Below are 22,037 nucleotides of genomic sequence, written 5' to 3'. Positions count from 1 at the left end.
GCTTCTCTCCCTGGAGGATGGGAGCGCAACCTGCCGCAGGAGCCCCCGCGGTGCGCGCGGCTCCGCGGCCGGGGCGAGCGGCAGCGCGGGCTGCGGGCGGCGGCGGCTGCAGTGCCAGCGCGCACCGCTGGGTGGTGCCCTCGGCCAAGGCGGCGCCGAGCGGCTGCGGCAGCGGAGGCGGCCGAGCCCGGCCCGGCCCGGCCCAGCCCAGCCCAGCCCTGCTCGGCTCAGCTCCGCTCAGTTCCGCCCAGTTCAGCTTAGACCAGCCCGGCAGAGCCGGGCGGAGGGGGCAGACCCTGCGGAAGGGATTGCAGCCGCTGCTGGAACAGCCCGCCTGCGTTACGGTCCGCCGGCAGAATCTGAAGCAGCGAAAGAAGACAGCCGCCTTCCACGTCGCCGCTTTCCGCGGGGAATCCGCCGGCACAGCCGCGACACCGACCCCGGCCGCCGCCGCCGCCGCCGCCGCCGCCGCCGCCGCGCCATGGCGCTCGCAAGGCAAGTGCTTTGTGTCTCTGCTTTGCTGTCGCTGCCGCCCGCTCGCGCCGAGCCCATCCGCTACTCCGTGGCCGAGGAGGCGGAAAGCGGCTCCCTGGTGGGCGAGCTGGCGGAGGACGCGGGGCTGACGCCGGCGCAGCTCTCGGCTCGCCGCGCCCGCCTGGTCTCGGAGGACGGGCGGCAGCATTTTCGCTTGGAGCGCGCCTCCGGCCGCCTCGTCGTGGCGGGGAGGCTGGACCGGGAGGAGCTGTGCGGCCAGGCCGCCAGCTGCATGCTCCCCTTCGAGCTGCTGCTCTCCAACCCCCTGCAGTTCTTTCGGGTCGAGGTGGCTCTGGACGATATCAATGACCATTCACCCGTCTTCCCCGAGGAACGAGTCACTTTTAAGATTCCAGAGACGAGCGATCCAGGCTCTCGTTTCCCACTGGAGGTGGCTCAGGACCATGATATTGGCAGCAACACAGTCCAGCAGTACAGCATCTCTCCGAAGAAGAATTATTTCCGTGTTTCCTATGGAAGTAGGCGTAATGGTGATAAATATCTTGAACTTGTTTTGGAAAAGCCACTAGACAGGGAGGAACATGCAGAGATGAGTTTCCATGTTATTGCTGTGGATGGGGGCTCTCCTCCCAGAAGTGGAACCATTGAGATCTCTATTATAATTCTAGATGCAAATGACAATGCTCCCATCTTCACACATGATCGGTATATTGGGAGGGTTTTGGAAAACACTCCAGTAGGCTCTGTGGTTCTGACTGTGCTGGCAACTGATCAGGATGCAGGAATTAATGGGGACATCTCCTATCAACTCAGCCAGGCAATGGGACAGGCAGACTCAGCATTTGTGATTGATCCCATAACTGGTGAAATTAAAATCACCAAACCTCTGGACTTCGAAGCAAGAGAAAGTCATGAGATGAGCGTGAGGGCGACGGATGGTGGGGGCCTCTCAGCAATCTGCAAAGTGCTGGTGGAGGTGGTGGATGTGAACGACAATGCCCCAGAGCTGGTGGTCAGTTCCTTCAGCAGTCCCCTCCCCGAGAACACAGTGCCCGGCACGGTGGTTGCCCTGTTCTCGGTCAGGGACCGGGATTCTGGCGCCAACGGGAAGATCTCCTGTGCCCTCGAGGATCAGCTCTCCTTCTCCCTGCGGCCAGCCTATAAGAATTACTATGAGCTGGTGACAGTGAGCGCGCTGGACCGCGAGGAGACGCCTCAGTACATCCTGAGTGTCACGGCAGCAGATGCGGGGTCGCCTCCTCTCACAAGCACCCAGACCTTCAGCGTGGACATCTCTGATGTCAATGACAATGCCCCCGTCTTCAACCAGACCTCCTACACCATGTACGTGCGTGAGAACAACGTCGCCACGGTGTTTGTTGGGGCCGTCAGTGCCGCGGATGCTGACGTGGGGCTCAATGCTAAGGTGACCTATTCCCTGGCTCCAGAGCAAGGGGCAGAGCGGCCCTGGTGCTCCTGCATCTCTGTGAACTCTGAGAACGGACACGTGTTTGTGCTGCGGCCCCTGGACTACGAGCACTTGAGGCAGACCGAGGTGACGGTCAGTGCCTCTGACGCGGGCTCTCCTCCCCTCAGAGCCAACGTCACCGTCCGCCTGGTCGTGCTGGACGAGAATGACAACGCTCCGCTCGTGCTCTACCCGGCCCAGGACGGCAGCCCAGCGTCCAGCGAGCTGGTGCCCGTGTGGGCTGAGGCGGGCTACCTCGTGGGCAAAGTGGTGGCCGTCGATGCCGACTCGGGACAGAACTCCTGGCTCTCCTACCACCTGCTGAGGGCCACCGACCCAGGGCTGTTTTCCGTGGCCGTCCAAAGCGGGGAGGTGCGTCTGAGGAGGCCGGTGACAGAGAGAGACAGCGTGAAGCAGAAGCTGGTTGTCCTGGTCAGGGACAACGGCAAGCCCCCACTGTCAGCCACGGCAGCCCTGAGCGCTCTCCTGCTCAAGGACTTCTCAGACGTGCGCCTCCCGCACAGCAGCCCGGCCCCAGAGGATCAGGACGGCTCCCTGACCACCTATTTAATAATTTCCTTGGTCTTTGTCTCGCTCCTCTTCCTCATCTCCAGCGCAGTCTTTGTGTCTCGCAAGGCGTGCAGGAGAAAGGAGCTGGAGGCCGGCCATGTGCTTTATGGTGCTGACAACGTGCAGAGCGGCCTGGCCGATGCAGCCGCTGCAGGGACCCTGCCCCGCGCCTATTGCTACGAGATCAGCCTCACAACGGGCTCGGGCAACAGCGAGTTCAAATTCCTCAGGCCCATCCTGCCCAGCCTGCCCCCAGAGCACTGCGCCCTGGGCCAGGGCCCCAGTGAGGAGCAGGATTTCCCCTGTGTCCCTGTCAGCACAGAGGACATGGCCCCAGACAATGCTGGGACTCTCTCTGCAGGACATCTCAACGCTCTTTCCTTTGACTGACATGGGTTCTGCACAGCCAGAGGCTTCATGGCCCATGGGAGGAGGGGACCCATGGTGCAGCATGTTGCAATTGATTCCTCCAGGGAAAAGTTTTTACTAATTATCATTGACAGTTTCCTGCAAATTCCTAGTCAGTGTAAAATTTTTCTTTCACCCCAAAAACATAGTTGTGAAAAAAAAAATTACTCTGATTGCCTCCCTCAGATAATCATCTTTCTTCTCTGTCACAGGCCTTTCTGATAGGCTTTAAGAATGCAATCCCAGCTTTCCTTTTGTGTCTCTTGCTCTCAGAACAGACTATGGCCTTCTTGTTCTTTTTATGTCTCAGTGGCGCACTTGCTTAGACAAATCTCCCGCTGGATGAAATTACACAAAACCCTTTTCCCAGAGAAAGAAGGTAGTTCTGAATACGGTGTCTTTATGTTCTATTAGCATGGGGCTTTTTCTTTCTGGAGTTCTGGATGTCTCTGTCTGAGGTGTGTGCCCTATGTGTGTTGTGCTTTTCCTCAATATGTGTGTCTGTATGGCCATTGGGAATCTGCAGATGCTTCACTATTTCTGCCTAATGAAATTGTGAATTTGTCCCCTCCAGCCTTTGCAATGCTGGCAATTCCACCTCTGCAGAGCAAAAGGTAATATTGACCTATGAGTCCAGGGCTACCAACTTCTTCAAGGCAGGGAAGAGCAGGAAAATGCACAACAAAATCTTTCTTTGCCCCATGTGTGTGTTTGGTGTTCAGTCCCTCTTGGATTGTCTTGGAAATACAGCACAGGAGATATGTTAGGGTAGGCTGTAACCATAGAGAAAACCTATTCATTGTCTTTGTGTGCATGAAAAAGTCACATATCCATGTACAATAATTTTCTGAAGTTTGAACCCAGGATTTGAAAACAGGACCTTGAGTTTTGTTTCTCATTCTTGTTTCTGAGTCCAGTTGTTTCTTTTTGGGAGTAGAAAGCTATCCCTACAGGATTATCTCCTTTTGTGTTAGAGGATTTGCATTCCCATATTTGTGCTTTCTCCTTCGACCCTCTGAAGTGTACTGAGCATTACTTTGCTGGTTGATCTAGAGAAGGACTGCCAACCCATCCATAGCAAGTGGTTATTTTAATAATGTCTGCGATGCATGGAATATTCAGAAAGCCTCCCTTATGCTGTATTGTGGTGAAGTTATAGAGATTAACATTGTAAACTGGCATACCTCTGAGTTTAACAATTGAAAAAATTATGTAGAAGTGAAATAAAGAGAACAGCTGGACAACATTGGAGGAGACAGAAGCGCTTGTAGAGATGTTCTTTCCTGAAAGGGCTTCCAGGCTATGCAAAATTCTGCCAGACTTTTTCTCACGATGTCACTTGATTGAATCAATGTTGGGTAGATACAGGGCCTGAGTGTGTAGAAAAGAGCCGGGACAGTGTTCAATGGCAAGCCCATGCTGTCACCACCGCCTTATCCCTGTGCGGTTTCTTCTGCCGGGCGATGCAGTTTGGTCGTTGTGGACTCAGCCTCGTCTTTCGGCTGTCCCGGCTGCGGCCGCGTTCGGTTCTTGGTCGCGGCTGTCTCGGTGGGTTCGGAACCGCGGCCGGGGCGAGCGGCAGCGCGGGCTGCGGGCGGCGGCGGCTGCAGTGCCAGCGCGCACCGCTGGGTGGTGCCCTCGGCCAAGGCGGCGCCGAGCGGCTGCGGCAGCGGAGGCGGCCGAGCCCGGCCCGGCCCGGCCCAGCCCAGCCCAGCCCTGCTCGGCTCAGCTCCGCTCAGTTCCGCCCAGTTCAGCTTAGACCAGCCCGGCAGAGCGGGGCGGAGGGGGCAGACCCTGCGGAAGGGATTGCAGCCGCTGCTGGAACAGCCCGGCTGCGTTACGGTCCGCCGGCAGAATCTGAAGCAGCGAAAGAGGACAGCCGCCTTCCACGTCGCCGCTTTCCGCGGGGAATCCGCCGGCACAGCCGCGACACCGACCCCGGCCGCCGCCGCCGCCGCCGCCGCCGCCGCCGCCGCGCCATGGCGCTCGCAAGGCAAGTGCTTTGTGTCTCTGCTTTGCTGTCGCTGCCGCCCGCTCGCGCCGAGCCCATCCGCTACTCCGTGGCCGAGGAGGCGGAAAGCGGCTCCCTGGTGGGCGAGCTGGCGGAGGACGCGGGGCTGACGCCGGCGCAGCTCTCGGCTCGCCGCGCCCGCCTGGTCTCGGAGGACGGGCGGCAGCATTTTCGCTTGGAGCGCGCCTCCGGCCGCCTCGTCGTGGCGGGGAGGCTGGACCGGGAGGAGCTGTGCGGCCAGGCCGCCAGCTGCATGCTCCCCTTCGAGCTGCTGCTCTCCAACCCCCTGCAGTTCTTTCGGGTCGAGGTGGCTCTGGACGATATCAATGACCATTCACCCGTCTTCCCCGAGGAACGAGTCACTTACAAGATCGTGGAAAGGAGCGATCCAGGCTCTCGTTTCCCACTGGTGGGTGCTAGGGACCCCGATATTGGCAGTAACACAGTCCAGGAGTACAGCATCTCTCCCGAGAATGAGTATTTCAGGTTGTCATACGGAAGTCGGACTAATGATGACAAATATCTCGAACTTGTTTTGGAAAATCCATTAGACAGAGAGGAGCATGCAGAGATGGGTTTCAGTGTTATTGCTGTGGATGGGGGCTCTCCTCCGAGGAGTGGGAGTATCGAGATCTCTATTATCATTCTGGATGTAAATGACAATGCTCCCATCTTCATGCAAGAGCGTTATATTGGGAGGGTTATGGAAAACATGCCTGAAGGCTCTATGGTTCTTACTGTGCTGGCAACTGATCAGGATGCAGGAGTAAATGGAGACATCTTCTATGAACTTAGCCAGTCAGTTGTACAGGCAGACTCAGCATTTGTGATTGATCCCATAACTGGTGAAATTAAACTCACAAAACCTCTGGACTTTGAGGCAGCACAGTATCACGAGCTGATTGTGAGGGCCACAGATGGTGGGGGCCTCTCAGCAATCTGCAAAGTGTTGGTGGCGGTGGTGGACGTGAACGACAATGCCCCAGAGCTGGTGGTCAGTTCCTTCAGCAGTCCCCTCCCCGAGAACACAGTGCCCGGCACGGTGGTTGCCCTGTTCTCGGTCAGGGACCGGGATTCTGGCGCCAACGGGAAGATCTCCTGCGCCCTCGAGGATCAGCTCTCCTTCTCCCTGCGGCCAGCCTATAAGAATTACTATGAGCTGGTGACAGTGAGCGTGCTGGACCGCGAGGAGACGCCTCAGTACATCCTGAGTGTCACGGCAGCAGATGCGGGGTCGCCTCCTCTCACAAGCACCCAGACCTTCAGCGTGGACATCTCCGATGTCAATGACAATGCCCCCGTCTTCAACCAGACCTCCTACACCATGTACGTGCGTGAGAACAACGTCGCCACGGTGTTTGTTGGGGCCGTCAGTGCCGCGGATGCTGACGTGGGGCTCAATGCCAAGGTGACCTATTCCCTGGCACCAGAGCAAGGGGCAGAGCGGCCCTGGTGCTCCTGCATCTCTGTGAACTCTGAGAACGGACACGTGTTTGTGCTGCGGCCCCTGGACTACGAGCACTTGAGGCAGACCGAGGTGACGGTCAGTGCCTCTGACGCGGGCTCTCCTCCCCTCAGAGCCAACGTCACCGTCCGCCTGGTCGTGCTGGACGAGAATGACAACGCTCCGCTCGTGCTCTACCCGGCCCAGGACGGCAGCCCAGCGTCCAGCGAGCTGGTGCCCGTGTGGGCTGAGGCGGGCTACCTCGTGGGCAAAGTGGTGGCCGTCGATGCCGACTCGGGACAGAACTCCTGGCTCTCCTACCACCTGCTGAGGGCCACCGACCCAGGGCTGTTTTCCGTGGCCGTCCAAAGCGGGGAGGTGCGTCTGAGGAGGCCGGTGACAGAGAGAGACAGCGTGAAGCAGAAGCTGGTTGTCCTGGTCAGGGACAACGGCAAGCCCCCACTGTCAGCCACGGCAGCCCTGAGCGCTCTCCTGCTCAAGGACTTCTCAGACGTGCGCCTCCCTCACAGCAGCCCGGCCCCAGAGGATCAGGACGGCTCCCTGACCACCTATTTAATCATTTCCTTGGTCTTTGTCTCGCTCCTCTTCCTCATCTCCAGCGCAGTCTTTGTCGCTCGCAAGGCGTGCAGGAGAAAGGAGCTGGAGGCCGGCCATGTGCTTTATGGTGCCGACAACATGCAGAGCGGCCTGGCCGATGCAGCCGCTGCAGGGACCCTGCCCCGCGCCTATTGCTACGAGATCAGCCTCACAACGGGCTCGGGCAACAGCGAGTTCAAATTCCTCAGGCCCATCCTGCCCAGCCTGCCCCCACAGCACTGCGCCCTGGGCCAGGGCCCCGCTGAGGAGCAGGATTTCCCCTGTGTCCCTGTCAGCACAGAGGACATGGCCCCAGACAATGCTGGGACTCTCTCTGCAGGACAGCTCAACGCTCTTTCCTTTGACTGACATGGGTTCTGCACAGCCAGAGGCTTCACGGCCCATGGGAGGAGGGGATCCACGTTGCAGCATGTGGCAATTTTTCCTGCAGGGAAAATTTTTTACGAATTAGCATTGACAGTTTTCTGCAAATTCCTAGTCAGTGTAAAACTTTTCTTCCACCCCAAAAACACAGTTGTGGAAAAAAAAATACTCTGATTCTCTCCCTCAGACAAGCTTCTTTCTTCTCTGTCACAGGCCTTTCTGATAGGCTTTAAGAATGCACTTCCAGCTTTCCTCTTGTGTCTCTTGCTCTCAGAACAGATTATGGCCTTCTTCTTCTTTTTATAGCTCAGTGGCACACTTGCATAGACAAATCTCCCGCTGGATGAAATTACACAAAACCCTTTTCCCAGAGAAAGAAGGTAGTTATGAATACTGTGTCTTTATGTTCTATTAGCATGGGACTTTTTCTTTCTGGAGTTCTGCATGTCTCTGTCTGAGATGTGTGTGCTATGTGTGTTGTGCTTTTCCTCTATATGTGTGTCTGTATGGCCATTGGGAATCTGCAGATGCTTCACTATTTCTGCCTAATGAAATTGTGAATTTGTCCCCTCCAGCCTTTGCAATGCTGGCAATTCCACCTCTGCAGAGCAAAAGGTAATATTGACCTATGAGTCCAGGGCTACCAACTTCTTCAAGGCAGGGAAGAGCAGGAAAATGCACAACAAAATCTTTCTTTGTCCCATGTGTGGGTTTGGTGTTCAGTCCCTCTCGAATTGTCTTGGAAATACAGCACAGGAGATATGTTAGGGTAGGCTGTAACCATAGAGAAAACCTATTCATTGTCTTTGTGTGCATGAAAAAGTCACATATCCATGTACAATAATTTTCTGAAGTTTGAACCCAGGATTTGAAAACAGGACTTTGAGTTTTGTTTCTCATTCTTGTTTCTGAGTCCAGTTGTTTCTTTTTGGGAGTAGAAAGCTATCCCTACAGGATTATCTCCTTTTGTGTTAGAGGATTTGCATTCCCATATTTGTGCTTTCTCCTTCGACCCTCTGAAATGTACTGAGCATTACTTTGCTGGTTGATCTAGAGAAGGACTGCCAACCCATCCAATAGAAGTGGTTATTTTAATAATGTCTGCGATGCATGGAATATTCAGAAAGCCTCCCCTATGCTGTATTGTGGTGAAGTTATAGAGATTAACATTGTAAACTGGCATACCTCTGAGTTTAACAATTGAAAAATTTATGTAGAAGTGAAATAAAGAGAACAGCTGGACAACATTGGAGGAGACAGAAGTGTTTGTAGAGATGTTCTTTCCTGAATGGGCTTCCAGGCTATGCAAAATTCTGCCAGACTTGTTCTCACGATGTCCCTTCACTGAATCAATGTTGGGTGGATACAGTGCCTGAGTGTGTAGAAAAGAGCCGGGACAGTGTTCAATGGCAAGCCCATGCTGTCACCACCGCCTTATCCCTGTGCGGTTTCTTCTGCCGGGCGATGCAGTTTGGTCGTTGTGGACTCAGCCTCGTCTTTCGGCTGTCCCGGCTGCGGCCGCGTTCGGTTCTTGGTCGCGGCTGTCTCGGTGGGTTCGGAACCGCGGCCGGGGCGAGCGGCAGCGCGGGCTGCGGGCGGCGGCGGCTGCAGTGCCAGCGCGCACCGCTGGGTGGTGCCCTCGGCCAAGGCGGCGCCGAGCGGCTGCGGCAGCGGAGGCGGCCGAGCCCGGCCCGGCCCGGCCCAGCCCAGCCCAGCCCTGCTCGGCTCAGCTCCGCTCAGTTCCGCCCAGTTCAGCTTAGACCAGCCCGGCAGAGCCGGGCGGAGGGGGCAGACCCTGCGGAAGGGATTGCAGCCGCTGCTGGAACAGCCCGGCTGCGTTACGGTCCGCCGGCAGAATCTGAAGCAGCGAAAGAGGACAGCCGCCTTCCACGTCGCCGCTTTCCGCGGGGAATCCGCCGGCACAGCCGCGACACCGACCCCGGCCGCCGCCGCCGCCGCCGCCGCCGCCGCGCCATGGCGCTCGCAAGGCAAGTGCTTTGTGTCTCTGCTTTGCTGTCGCTGCCGCCCGCTCGCGCCGAGCCCATCCGCTACTCCGTGGCCGAGGAGGCGGAAAGCGGCTCCCTGGTGGGCGAGCTGGCGGAGGACGCGGGGCTGACGCCGGCGCAGCTCTCGGCTCGCCGCGCCCGCCTGGTCTCGGAGGACGGGCGGCAGCATTTTCGCTTGGAGCGCGCCTCCGGCCGCCTCGTCGTGGCGGGGAGGCTGGACCGGGAGGAGCTGTGCGGCCAGGCCGCCAGCTGCATGCTCCCCTTCGAGCTGCTGCTCTCCAACCCCCTGCAGTTCTTTCGGGCCGAGGTGGCTCTGGACGATATCAATGACCATTCCCCTGTGTTCCGAGAAGATCAAGTCATCTTAAAGATTCTAGAGACGAGCGAACCAGGCTCTCGATTCCCGCTGGAGGTGGCTCGGGACCTCGATATTGGCAGCAACACCGTCCAGAAGTACAGAATCTCTCCCGAGAACGAGTATTTCAGTGTGTACTATGGGAGTCGCATTAAAGGCAAGAAGTCTCTTGAACTTGTTTTGGAAAACCCACTGGACAGGGAGGAACATGCAGAGATGGGTTTCAGTGTTATTGCTCTGGATGGGGGCTCTCCTCCCAGGAGTGGCACTACAGAAGTTAAAATTGTAATTCTAGATGTAAATGACAATGCTCCCATTTTTATACAGGAGGTATATATAGGACAGATTTTAGAAAACATGCCAGAAGGCTCTATGGTTCTGACTGTGCTGGCAACTGATCAGGACACAGGAAGTAATGGGGAAATATCCTATCAACTCAATGAAGAAGTGGATCAGGGAGATCCAGCATTTGTGATTGATCCCATAACTGGTGAAATTAAACTCACAAAACCTCTGGACTTTGAGGTAGCAGAAAATCATGAGCTCAGTGTGAGAGCCACAGATGGTGGGGGCCTCTCAGCCATCTGTAAAGTGCAGGTGGAGGTGGTAGATGTGAACGACAATGCCCCAGAGCTGGTGGTCAGTTCTTTCAGCAGTCCCCTCCCTGAAGACACAGTGCCTGGCACGGTGGTTGCCCTGTTCTCGGTCAGGGACCGGGATTCTGGTGCCAACGGGAAGATCTCCTGTGCCCTCGAGGATCAGCTCTCCTTCTCCCTGCGGCCAGCTTATAAGAATTACTATGAGCTGGTGACAGTGAGCACGCTGGACCGCGAGGAGACGCCTCAGTACATCCTGAGTGTCACGGCAGCAGATGCGGGGTCACCTCCTCTCACAAGCACCCAGACCTTCAGCGTGGACATCTCCGATGTCAATGACAATGCCCCCGTCTTCAACCAGACCTCCTACACCATGTACGTACGTGAGAACAACGTCGCCACGGTGTTTGTTGGGGCCGTCAGTGCCGCGGATGCTGACGTGGGGCTCAATGCCAAGGTGACCTATTCCCTGGCTCCAGAGCAAGGGGCAGAGCGGCCCTGGTGCTCCTGCATCTCTGTGAACTCTGAGAACGGACACGTGTTTGTGCTGCGGCCCCTGGACTACGAGCACTTGAGGCAGACCGAGGTGACGGTCAGTGCCTCTGACGCGGGCTCTCCTCCCCTCAGAGCCAACGTCACCGTCCGCCTGGTCGTGCTGGACGAGAATGACAACGCTCCGCTCGTGCTCTACCCGGCCCAGGACGGCAGCCCAGCGTCCAGCGAGCTGGTGCCCGTGTGGGCTGAGGCGGGCTACCTCGTGGGCAAAGTGGTGGCTGTCGATGCCGACTCGGGACAGAACTCCTGGCTCTCCTACCACCTGCTGAGGGCCACCGACCCAGGGCTGTTTTCCGTGGCCGTCCAAAGCGGGGAGGTGCGTCTGAGGAGGCCGGTGACAGAGAGAGACAGCGTGAAGCAGAAGCTGGTTGTCCTGGTCAGGGACAACGGCAAGCCCCCACTGTCAGCCACGGCAGCCCTGAGCGCTCTCCTGCTCAAGGACTTCTCAGACGTGCGCCTCCCGCACAGCAGCCCGGCCCCAGAGGATCAGGACGGCTCCCTGACCACCTATTTAATCATTTCCTTGGTCTTTGTCTCGCTCCTCTTCCTCATCTCCAGCGCAGTCTTTGTCGCTCGCAAGGCGTGCAGGAGAAAGGAGCTGGAGGCCGGCCATGTGCTTTATGGTGCCGACAACGTGCAGAGCGGCCTGGCCGATGCAGCCGCTGCAGGGACCCTGCCCCGCGCCTATTGCTACGAGATCAGCCTCACAACGGGCTCGGGCAACAGCGAGTTCAAATTCCTCAGGCCCATCCTGCCCAGCCTGCCCCCACAGCACTGCGCCCTGGGCCAGGGCCCCAGTGAGGAGCAGGATTTCCCCTGTGTCCCTGTCAGCACAGAGGACATGGCCCCAGACAATGCTGGGACTCTCTCTGCAGGACAGCTCAACGCTCTTTCCTTTGACTGACATGGGTTCTGCACAGCCAGAGGCTGTATGGCCCCTTGGGTGGCTACCATCCTGGCTACAGCATGTGGCCATGGTTCCTCCACAGTATATTTGTGTTTGGAAATGGTTCAACCACCTTTTTTGCAATTTCTATTGAGAGTAAACAAAGTCTTCCTTCTAAAGAACAACTACAGAAGTAAAATGCAAAGCTCTTCTCCCTTCTTTAATAATTTGTTTCAGCTCTTTTACTAACATTTCTTATAGGCCTTGACTGTATGGTTAGCACGCACAGCTGTGTTCTTGTTTCTCTTGCTGTCAGAATAGTCATAGGATGATTTTATTCTCAGCTTCATACAATTTCACTTGTCTGGAGGCCAGACAAATCATATCCTCCATGAAATGCAAAAATCCATTTTTGCACTCCATGACAAGAAGGAAGTTGCAAGTACTGGGATGCAATGTCACATGGGCACTGGGCCCTTTCTTGCCTGGATTCTGGATGTCTCTGTCTTAGAGGATGGCTCTGTGTGCTTTGCTTTCTTGTCACTATGACAGACAAAACAAACTTTCTTGTTCATTCAGACACTGAATATTTGCAGCTGCTTCAGTATTGGGGCCTGGTGGAGTTGCTTCCACCCAGCCATTATCACATAGGTAATACCAGCTCAGCAGGGAGGGAGTTGATTTAGAACCTTTAAAAACAGCCTTCCTTATGTAGCTCAGAGCAGGGCATCCAAATGCACATCAAAGTCTTCCCTGGTGCACAAGAAGAGCTTGGGTGTTCTGTCACCTCAGGATTGCCTTGGAAATACAGGAGCTCAAACAGTGTTAGGGTAGACTGTAATTGAATACAGCTGTAGAATCATGTTCATTGTCATTGAATGCATTGAAGGAAAATTCCACAAATACTAAAAGAAAATTACTGGAAGTTATCGTAAAGAAGAACTTTTTAAAAAAGACATTGAGATTGGTCTTTTCATTGCTGTTTCTGAAACCCAAGGCTTCTTGATGGGACAAGAAAACTGTCCCCACAGGCTTCTCTGTGTTTGTGTTAGAGCATTTGCATTCCCATCTTTGCCCTTTCTCCCCTGAAAAGCACTGAACACTGTACTGAGCCTCTAGAGAAGGATTGCCACCGCATCTAGAATTACTGGTTGTTTGAATGATGTCTGTGATGCATGAAATACTTAGAAAGTCTCCCTCACGCTGTGATGTGTTGTAATTAGGCATTATAAGGTAAATTGGTGTAACTCTGAGTTTAGAAACTGAAAAGATGTGTTAGCTTGAAATAAAGAGAACACACTCCCTCCTTTTGTGGAGACAGTAGTCTTTATAGAGACGTTCTTTCTGGGAGATCCCTGCCAAGTCTTTCTAAATAAGTGCAAGTTACTTTTCCGCTGTGTCCCTTGTCGGAAAGAATGTAGGATGGTACAGATCCTGAGTGTGCAGATGCAGCGTAGAGATTGCTAATTGGCATACCCGTGCTGTCACCGCCGCCTTATCTCTGCTCGGTTTCTCCTGCTGAGGGATGAGGCTCTGTCCCTCTGGACTCAGCCTCGTCTTTCGGCTGTCCCGGCTGCGGCCGCGTTCGGTTCTTGGTCGCGGCTGTCTCGGTGGGTTCGGAACCGCGGCCGGGGCGAGCGGCAGCGCGGGCTGCGGGCGGCGGCGGCTGCAGTGCCAGCGCGCACCGCTGGGTGGTGCCCTCGGCCAAGGCGGCGCCGAGCGGCTGCGGCAGCGGAGGCGGCCGAGCCCGGCCCGGCCCAGCCCAGCCCAGCCCAGCCCTGCTCGGCTCAGCTCCGCTCAGTTCCGCCCAGTTCAGCTTAGACCAGCCCGGCAGAGCCGGGCGGAGGGGGCAGACCCTGCGGAAGGGATTGCAGCCGCTGCTGGAACAGCCCGGCTGCGTTACGGTCCGCCGGCAGAATCTGAAGCAGCGAAAGAGGACAGCCGCCTTCCACGTCGCCGCTTTCCGCGGGGAATCCGCCGGCACAGCCGCGACACCGACCCCGGCCGCCGCCGCCGCCGCCGCCGCCGCCGCGCCATGGCGCTCGCAAGGCAAGTGCTTTGTGTCTCTGCTTTGCTGTCGCTGCCGCCCGCTCGCGCCGAGCCCATCCGCTACTCCGTGGCCGAGGAGGCGGAAAGCGGCTCCCTGGTGGGCGAGCTGGCGGAGGACGCGGGGCTGACGCCGGCGCAGCTCTCGGCTCGCCGCGCCCGCCTGGTCTCGGAGGACGGGCGGCAGCATTTTCGCTTGGAGCGCGCCTCCGGCCGCCTCGTCGTGGCGGGGAGGCTGGACCGGGAGGAGCTGTGCGGCCAGGCCGCCAGCTGCATGCTCCCCTTCGAGCTGCTGCTCTCCAACCCCCTGCAGTTCTTTCGGGCCGAGGTGGCTCTGGACGATATCAATGATCATTCCCCTGTGTTCCGAGAAGATCAAGTCACTTTTAAGATTCCAGAGACAAGTGAGCCAGGCTCTCGTTTCCCGCTGGAGCGTGCTAGGGACCTCGATATTGGCAGCAACAACATCCAGGGTTACAGCATCTCTCCAGAGAACGAGTATTTTATGGTTTCCACTGGGAGTCGCATTACAGCCAAGAAATATCTTGAACTTGTTTTGGAAAAGCCACTAGACAGGGAGGAACATTCAGAGATGGATTTCAGTGTTATTGCCATGGATGGGGGTTCTCCTCCCAGGAGTGGTGTCACCCATGTGAAAATTGTAATTCTAGATGTAAATGACAATGCTCCGATATTCTCACAGGATGAGTACATTGGACATATCCTGGAGAACATGCCAGAAGGCTCTGTGGTTCTGACTGTGCTGGCAACTGATCAGGATGCAGGAAGTAATGGAGAAATATCCTATCAACTCAATGAAGGAGTGGATCAGGGAGACTCAGCATTTGTGATTGATCCCATAACTGGTGAAATTAAACTCACAAAACCTCTGGACTTTGAGGCAGCAGAAAGTCATGAGCTCAGTGTGAGAGCGACGGATGGTGGGGGCCTCTCAGCAATCTGCAAAGTGCAGGTGGAGGTGGTGGATGTGAACGACAATGCCCCAGAGCTGGTGGTCAGTTCCTTCAGCAGTCCCCTCCCCGAGAACACAGTGCCCGGCACAGTGGTTGCTCTGTTCTCGGTCAGAGACCGGGATTCTGGTGCCAACGGGAAGATCTCCTGTGCCCTCGAGGATCAGCTCTCCTTCTCCCTGCGGCCAGCCTATAAGAATTACTATGAGCTGGTGACAGTGAGCGCGCTGGACCGCGAGGAGACGCCTCAGTACATCCTGAGTGTCACGGCAGCAGATGCGGGGTCGCCTCCTCTCACAAGCACCCAGACCTTCAGCGTGGACATCTCCGATGTCAATGACAATGCCCCCGTCTTCAACCAGACCTCCTACACCATGTATGTGCGCGAGAACAACGTCGCCACGGTGTTTGTTGGGGCCGTCAGTGCCGTGGATGCTGACGTGGGGCTCAATGCCAAGGTGACCTATTCCCTGGCACCAGAGCAAGGGGCAGAGCGGCCCTGGTGTTCCTGCATCTCTGTGAACTCTGAGAACGGACACGTGTTTGTGCTGCGGCCCCTGGACTACGAGCACTTGAGGCAGACCGAGGTGACGGTCAGTGCCTCTGACGCGGGCTCTCCTCCCCTCAGAGCCAACGTCACCGTCCGCCTGGTCGTGCTGGACGAGAATGACAACGCTCCGCTCGTGCTCTACCCGGCCCAGGACGGCAGCCCAGCGTCCAGCGAGCTGATGCCCGTGTGGGCTGAGGCGGGCTACCTCGTGGGCAAAGTGGTGGCTGTCGATGCCGACTCGGGACAGAACTCCTGGCTCTCCTACCACCTGCTGAGGGCCACCGACCCAGGGCTGTTTTCCGTGGCCGTCCAAAGCGGGGAGGTGCGTCTGAGGAGGCCGGTGACAGAGAGAGACAGCGTGAAGCAGAAGCTGGTTGTCCTGGTCAGGGACAACGGCAAGCCCCCACTGTCAGCCACGGCAGCCCTGAGCACTCTCCTGCTCAAGGACTTCTCAGACGTGCGCCTCCCGCACAGCAGCCCGGCCCCAGAGGATCAGGACGGCTCCCTGACCACCTATTTAATCATTTCCTTGGTCTTTGTCTCGCTCCTCTTCCTCATCTCCAGCGCAGTCTTTGTCTCTCGCAAGGCGTGCAGGAGAAAGGAGCTGGAGGCCGGCCATGTGCTTTATGGTGCCGACAACGTGCAGAGCGGCCTGGCCGATGCAGCCGCTGCAGGGACCCTGCCCCGCGCCTATTGCTACGAGATCAGCCTCACAACGGGCTCGGGCAACAGCGAGTTCAAATTCCTCAGGCCCATCCTGCCCAGCCTGCCCCCACAGCACTGCGCCCTGGGCCAGGGCCCCGCTGAGGAGCAGGATTTCCCCTGTGTCCCTGTCAGCACAGAGGACATGGCCCCAGACAATGCTGGGACTCTCTCTGCAGGACAGCTCAACGCTCTTTCCTTTGACTGACATGGGTTCTGCACAGCCAGAGGCTTCACGGCCCATGGGAGGAGGGGATCCACGTTGCAGCATGTGGCAATTTTTCCTGCAGGGAAAATTTTTTACGAATTAGCATTGACAGTTTTCTGCAAATTCCTAGTCAGTGTAAAACTTTTCTTCCACCCCAAAAACACAGTTGTGGAAAAAAAAATACTCTGATTCTCTCCCTCAGACAAGCTTCTTTCTTCTCTGTCACAGGCCTTTCTGATAGGCTTTAAGAATGCACTCCCAGCTTTCCTCTTGTGTCTCTTGCTCTCAGAACAGACTATGGCCTTCTTCTTCTTTTTATAGCTCAGTGGCACACTTGCTTAGACAAATCTCCCGCTGGATGAAATTACACAAAACCCTTTTCCCAGAGAAAGAAGGTAGTTCTGAATACTGTGTCTTTATGTTCTATTAGCATGGGACTTTTTCTTTCTGGAGTTCTAGATGTCTCTGTCTGAGATGTGTGTGCTATGTGTGTTGTGCTTTTCCTCTATATGTGTGTCTGTATGGCCATTGGGAATCTGCAGATGCTTCACTATTTCTGCCTAATGAAATTGTGAATTTGTCCACTCCAGCCTTTGCAATGCTGGTAATTCCACCTCTGCAAAGCAAAAGGTAATATTGACCTATGATTCCAGGGCTACCAACTTCTTCAAGGCAGAGAAGAGCAGGAAAATGCACAACAAAATCTTCCTTTGTCCCATGTGTGGGTTTGGTGTTCAGTCCCTCTCGGATTGTCTTGGAAATACAGCACAGGAGATATGTTAGGGTAGGCTGTAACCATAGAGAAAACCTATTCATTGTCTTTGTGTGCATGAAAAAGTCACATATCCATGTACAATAATTTTCTGAAGTTTGAACCCAGGATTTGAAAACAGGACTTTGAGTTTTGTTTCTCATTCTTGTTTCTGAGTCCAGTTGTTTCTTTTTGGGAGTAGAAAGCTATCCCTACAGGATTATCTCCTTTTGTGTTAGAGGATTTGCTGTCCCATATTTGTGCTTTCTCCTTCGACCCTCTGAAATGTACTGAGCATTACTTTGCTGGTTGATCTAGAGAAGGACTGCCAACCCATCCATAGCAAGTGGTTATTTTAATAATGTCTGCGATGCATGGAATATTCAGAAAGCCTCCCCTATGCTGTATTGTGGTGAAGTTATAGAGATTAACATTGTAAACTGGCATACCTCTGAGTTTAACAATTGAAAAATTTATGTAGAAGTGAAATAAAGAGAACAGCTGGACAACATTGGAGGAGACAGAAGTGTTTGTAGAGATGTTCTTTCCTGAATGGGCTTCCAGGCTATGCAAAATTCTGCCAGACTTGTTCTCACGATGTCCCTTCACTGAATCAATGTTGGGTGGATACAGTGCCTGAGTGTGTAGAACAGAGCCGGGACAGTGTTCAATGGCAAGTCCATGCTGTCACCACCGCCTTATCCCTGTGCGATTTCTTCTGCCGGGCGATGCAGTTTGGTCGTTGTGGACTCAGCCTCGTCTTTCGTCTGTCCCGGCTGCGGCCGCGTTCGGTTCTTGGTCGCGGCTGTCTCGGTGGGTTCGGAACCGCGGCCGGGGCGAGCGGCAGCGCGGGCTGCGGGCGGCGGCGGCTGCAGTGCCAGCGCGCACCGCTGGGTGGTGCCCTCGGCCAAGGCGGCGCCGAGCGGCTGCGGCAGCGGAGGCGGCCGAGCCCGGCCCGGCCCAGCCCAGCCCAGCCCAGCCCTGCTCGGCTCAGCTCCGCTCAGTTCCGCCCAGTTCAGCTTAGACCAGCCCGGCAGAGCCGGGCGGAGGGGGCAGACCCTGCGGAAGGGATTGCAGCCGCTGCTGGAACAGCCCGGCTGCGTTACGGTCCGCCGGCAGAATCTGAAGCAGCGAAAGAGGACAGCCGCCTTCCACGTCGCCGCTTTCCGCGGGGAATCCGCCGGCACAGCCGCGACACCGACCCCGGCCGCCGCCGCCGCCGCCGCCGCCGCCGCCGCGCCATGGCGCTCGCAAGGCAAGTGCTTTGTGTCTCTGCTTTGCTGTCGCTGCCGCCCGCTCGCGCCGAGCCCATCCGCTACTCCGTGGCCGAGGAGGCGGAAAGCGGCTCCCTGGTGGGCGAGCTGGCGGAGGACGCGGGGCTGACGCCGGCGCAGCTCTCGGCTCGCCGCGCCCGCCTGGTCTCGGAGGACGGGCGGCAGCATTTTCGCTTGGAGCGCGCCTCCGGCCGCCTCGTCGTGGCGGGGAGGCTGGACCGGGAGGAGCTGTGCGGCCAGGCCGCCACCTGCATGCTCCCCTTCGAGCTGCTGCTCTCCAACCCCCTGCAGTTCTTTCGGGTCGAGGTGACTCTGGACGATATCAATGACCATTACCCTGTGTTCCGAGAAAATCAAGTAATTTTTAAGATCCCAGAAAAGAGCGACCCTGGTTCACGTTTCCCACTGGAGGTGGCTCGAGACCTCGATATTGGCAGCAACACAGTCCAGAAGTACAGCATCTTTCCCGAGAACGAGTATTTCAGTGTCTCCTATGGGAGTGGCATTACAGGCAAGAAGTATCTTGAACTCATCTTAGAAAAGCCACTAGACAGAGAGGAACATGTAGAGATGGATTTTAATGTTATTGCCATGGATGGGGGCTCTCCACCCAGGAGTGGCACTACAGAAGTGAAAATTGTAATTCTAGATGTAAATGACAATGGTCCGATATTCACACAGGAGGTATATATAGGACAGATTTTAGAAAACATGCCAGAAGGCTCTGTGGTTCTGACTGTGCTGGCAACTGATCAGGATGCAGGTATTAATGGAGAAATATCCTATCAACTCAATGAAGCAGTGGATCAGGGAGATCCAGCATTTGTGATTGATCCCATAACTGGTGAAATTAAACTCACAAAACCTCTGGACTTTGAGGCAGCAAAAAGTCACGAGTTCAGTGTGAGAGCCACAGATGGTGGAGGGCTCTCAGCAATCTGCAAAGTGTTGGTGGAGGTGGTGGATGTGAACGACAATGCCCCAGAGCTGGTGGTCAGTTCCTTCAGCAGTCCCCTCCCCGAGAACACAGTGCCCGGCACGGTGGTTGCCCTGTTCTCGGTCAGGGACCGGGATTCTGGCGCCAACGGGAAGATCTCCTGTGCCCTCGAGGATCAGCTCTCCTTCTCCCTGCGGCCAGCCTATAAGAATTACTATGAGCTGGTGACAGTGAGCATGCTGGACCGCGAGGAGACGCCTCAGTACATCCTGAGTGTCACGGCAGCAGATGCGGGGTCGCCTCCTCTCACAAGCACCCAGACCTTCAGCGTGGACATCTCCGATGTCAATGACAATGCCCCCGTCTTCAACCAGACCTCCTACACCATGTACGTACGTGAGAACAACGTCGCCACGGTGTTTGTTGGGGCCGTCAGTGCTGCGGATGCTGACGTGGGGCTCAATGCCAAGGTGACCTATTCCCTGGCACCAGAGCAAGGGGCAGAGCGGCCCTGGTGCTCCTGCATCTCTGTGAACTCTGAGAACGGACACGTGTTTGTGCTGCGGCCCCTGGACTACGAGCACTTGAGGCAGACCGAGGTGACGGTCAGTGCCTCTGACGCGGGCTCTCCTCCCCTCAGAGCCAACGTCACCGTCCGCCTGGTCGTGCTGGACGAGAATGACAACGCTCCGCTTGTGCTCTACCCGGCCCAGGACGGCAGCCCAGCGTCCAGCGAGCTGGTGCCCGTGTGGGCTGAGGCGGGCTACCTCGTGGGCAAAGTGGTGGCCGTCGATGCCGACTCGGGACAGAACTCCTGGCTCTCCTACCACCTGCTGAGGGCCACCGACCCAGGGCTGTTTTCCGTGGCCGTCCAAAGCGGGGAGGTGCGTCTGAGGAGGCCGGTGACAGAGAGAGACAGCGTGAAGCAGAAGCTGGTTGTCCTGGTCAGGGACAACGGCAAGCCCCCACTGTCAGCCACGGCAGCCCTGAGCGCTCTCCTGCTCAAGGACTTCTCAGACGTGCGCCTCCCGCACAGCAGCCCGGCCCCAGAGGATCAGGACGGCTCCCTGACCACCTATTTAATCATTTCCTTGGTCTTTGTCTCGCTCCTCTTCCTCATCTCCAGCGCAGTCTTTGTCGCTCGCAAGGCGTGCAGGAGAAAGGAGCTGGAGGCCGGCCATGTGCTTTATGGTGCCGACAACGTGCAGAGCGGCCTGGCCGATGCAGCCGCTGCAGGGACCCTGCCCCGCGCCTATTGCTACGAGATCAGCCTCACAACGGGCTCGGGCAACAGCGAGTTCAAATTCCTCAGGCCCATCCTGCCCAGCCTGCCCCCACAGCACTGCGCCCTGGGCCAGGGCCCCAGTGAGGAGCAGGATTTCCCCTGTGTCCCTGTCAGCACAGAGGACATGGCCCCAGACAATGCTGGGACTCTCTCTGCAGGACAGCTCAACGCTCTTTCCTTTGACTGACATGGGTTCTGCACAGCCAGAGGCTGTATGGCCCCTTGGGTGGCTACCATCCTGGCTACAGCATGTGGCCATGGTTCCTCCACAGTATATTTGTGTTTGGAAATGGTTCAACCACCTTTTTTGCAATTTCTATTGAGAGTAAACAAAGTCTTCCTTCTAAAGAACAACTACAGAAGTAAAATGCAAAGCTCTTCTCCCTTCTTTAATAATTTGTTTCAGCTCTTTTACTAACATTTCTTATAGGCCTTGACTGTATGGTTAGCACGCACAGCTGTGTTCTTGTTTCTCTTGCTGTCAGAATAGTCATAGGATGATTTTATTCTCAGCTTTATACAATTTCACTTGTCTGGAGGCCAGACAAATCATATCCTCCATGAAATGCAAAAATCCATTTTTGCACTCCATGACAAGAAGGAAGTTGCAAGTACTGGGATGCAATGTCACATGGGCACTGGGCCCTTTCTTGCCTGGATTCTGGATGTCTCTGTCTTAGAGGATGGCTCTGTGTGCTTTGCTTTCTTGTCACTATGACAGACAAAACAAACTTTCTTGTTCATTCAGACACTGAATATTTGCAGCTGCTTCAGTATTGGGGCCTGGTGGAGTTGCTTCCACCCAGCCATTATCACATAGGTAATACCAGCTCAGCAGGGAGGGAGTTGATTTAGAACCTTTAAAAACAGCCTTCCTTATGTAGCTCAGAGCAGGGCATCCAAATGCACATCAAAGTCTTCCCTGGTGCACAAGAAGAGCTTGGGTGTTCTGTCACCTCAGGATTGCCTTGGAAATACAGGAGCTCAAACAGTGTTAGGGTAGACTGTAATTGAATACAGCTGTAGAATCATGTTCATTGTCATTGAATGCATTGAAGGAAAATTCCACAAATACTAAAAGAAAATTACTGGAAGTTATCGTAAAGAAGAACTTTTTAAAAAAGACATTGAGATTGGTCTTTTCATTGCTGTTTCTGAAACCCAAGGCTTCTTGATGGGACAAGAAAACTGTCCCCACAGGCTTCTCTGTGTTTGTGTTAGAGCATTTGCATTCCCATGTTTGCCCTTTCTCCCCTGAAAAGCACTGAACACTGTACTGAGCCTCTAGAGAAGGATTGCCACCGCATCTAGAATTACTGGTTGTTTGAATGATGTCTGTGATGCATGAAATACTTAGAAAGTCTCCCTCACGCTGTGATGTGTTGTAATTAGGCATTATAAGGTAAATTGGTGTAACTCTGAGTTTAGAAACTGAAAAGATGTGTTAGCTTGAAATAAAGAGAACACACTCCCTCCTTTTGTGGAGACAGTAGTCTTTATAGAGACGTTCTTTCTGGGAGATCCCTGCCAAGTCTTTC

General features: G+C 55.6%; 5 protein-coding genes across 5 annotated transcripts; all 5 read left to right on the top strand.

Moving 5' to 3' along the window:
* Positions 1 to 132: 132 nt before the first annotated feature.
* LOC144248653 (protocadherin beta-15-like) lies at positions 133 to 4,204 on the top strand. Its single transcript, XM_077790688.2, has one exon. The coding sequence runs from the start codon at positions 482 to 484 to the stop codon at positions 2,921 to 2,923; it is 2,442 nt and encodes an 813-aa protein (XP_077646814.2). The 5' UTR covers positions 133 to 481; the 3' UTR covers positions 2,924 to 4,204.
* A 149-nt stretch (positions 4,205 to 4,353) lies between these two features.
* LOC146766137 (protocadherin beta-15-like) lies at positions 4,354 to 8,639 on the top strand. The gene has a single exon (XM_085591144.1). The coding sequence runs from the start codon at positions 4,405 to 4,407 to the stop codon at positions 7,360 to 7,362; it is 2,958 nt and encodes a 985-aa protein (XP_085447270.1). The 5' UTR covers positions 4,354 to 4,404; the 3' UTR covers positions 7,363 to 8,639.
* Positions 8,640 to 8,717: 78 nt separating this feature from the next.
* LOC144248651 (protocadherin beta-4-like) lies at positions 8,718 to 13,091 on the top strand. Its single transcript, XM_077790686.2, has one exon. It carries the CDS (start codon positions 8,842 to 8,844, stop codon positions 11,791 to 11,793), a length of 2,952 nt encoding a protein of 983 aa, XP_077646812.2. The 5' UTR covers positions 8,718 to 8,841; the 3' UTR covers positions 11,794 to 13,091.
* Positions 13,092 to 13,233: 142 nt separating this feature from the next.
* Positions 13,234 to 17,510, top strand: LOC144248650 (protocadherin beta-15-like). Its single transcript, XM_077790685.2, has one exon. It carries the CDS (start codon positions 13,301 to 13,303, stop codon positions 16,250 to 16,252), a length of 2,952 nt encoding a protein of 983 aa, XP_077646811.2. The 5' UTR covers positions 13,234 to 13,300; the 3' UTR covers positions 16,253 to 17,510.
* A 279-nt stretch (positions 17,511 to 17,789) lies between these two features.
* On the top strand, positions 17,790 to 21,984 carry LOC144248654 (protocadherin beta-16-like). The gene has a single exon (XM_077790689.2). It carries the CDS (start codon positions 18,245 to 18,247, stop codon positions 20,684 to 20,686), a length of 2,442 nt encoding a protein of 813 aa, XP_077646815.2. The 5' UTR covers positions 17,790 to 18,244; the 3' UTR covers positions 20,687 to 21,984.
* Positions 21,985 to 22,037: the final 53 nt, after the last annotated feature.

The sequence above is a fragment of the Lonchura striata genome, chromosome 13 (assembly GCF_050655825.1).
Source record: "Lonchura striata isolate lonStrDom1 chromosome 13, ASM5065582v1, whole genome shotgun sequence".
Taxonomy (NCBI): domain Eukaryota; kingdom Metazoa; phylum Chordata; class Aves; order Passeriformes; family Estrildidae; genus Lonchura; species Lonchura striata.
Note: the sequence above shows the minus strand (reverse complement) of the source record. Positions and strands in the feature narration are given on the sequence as shown.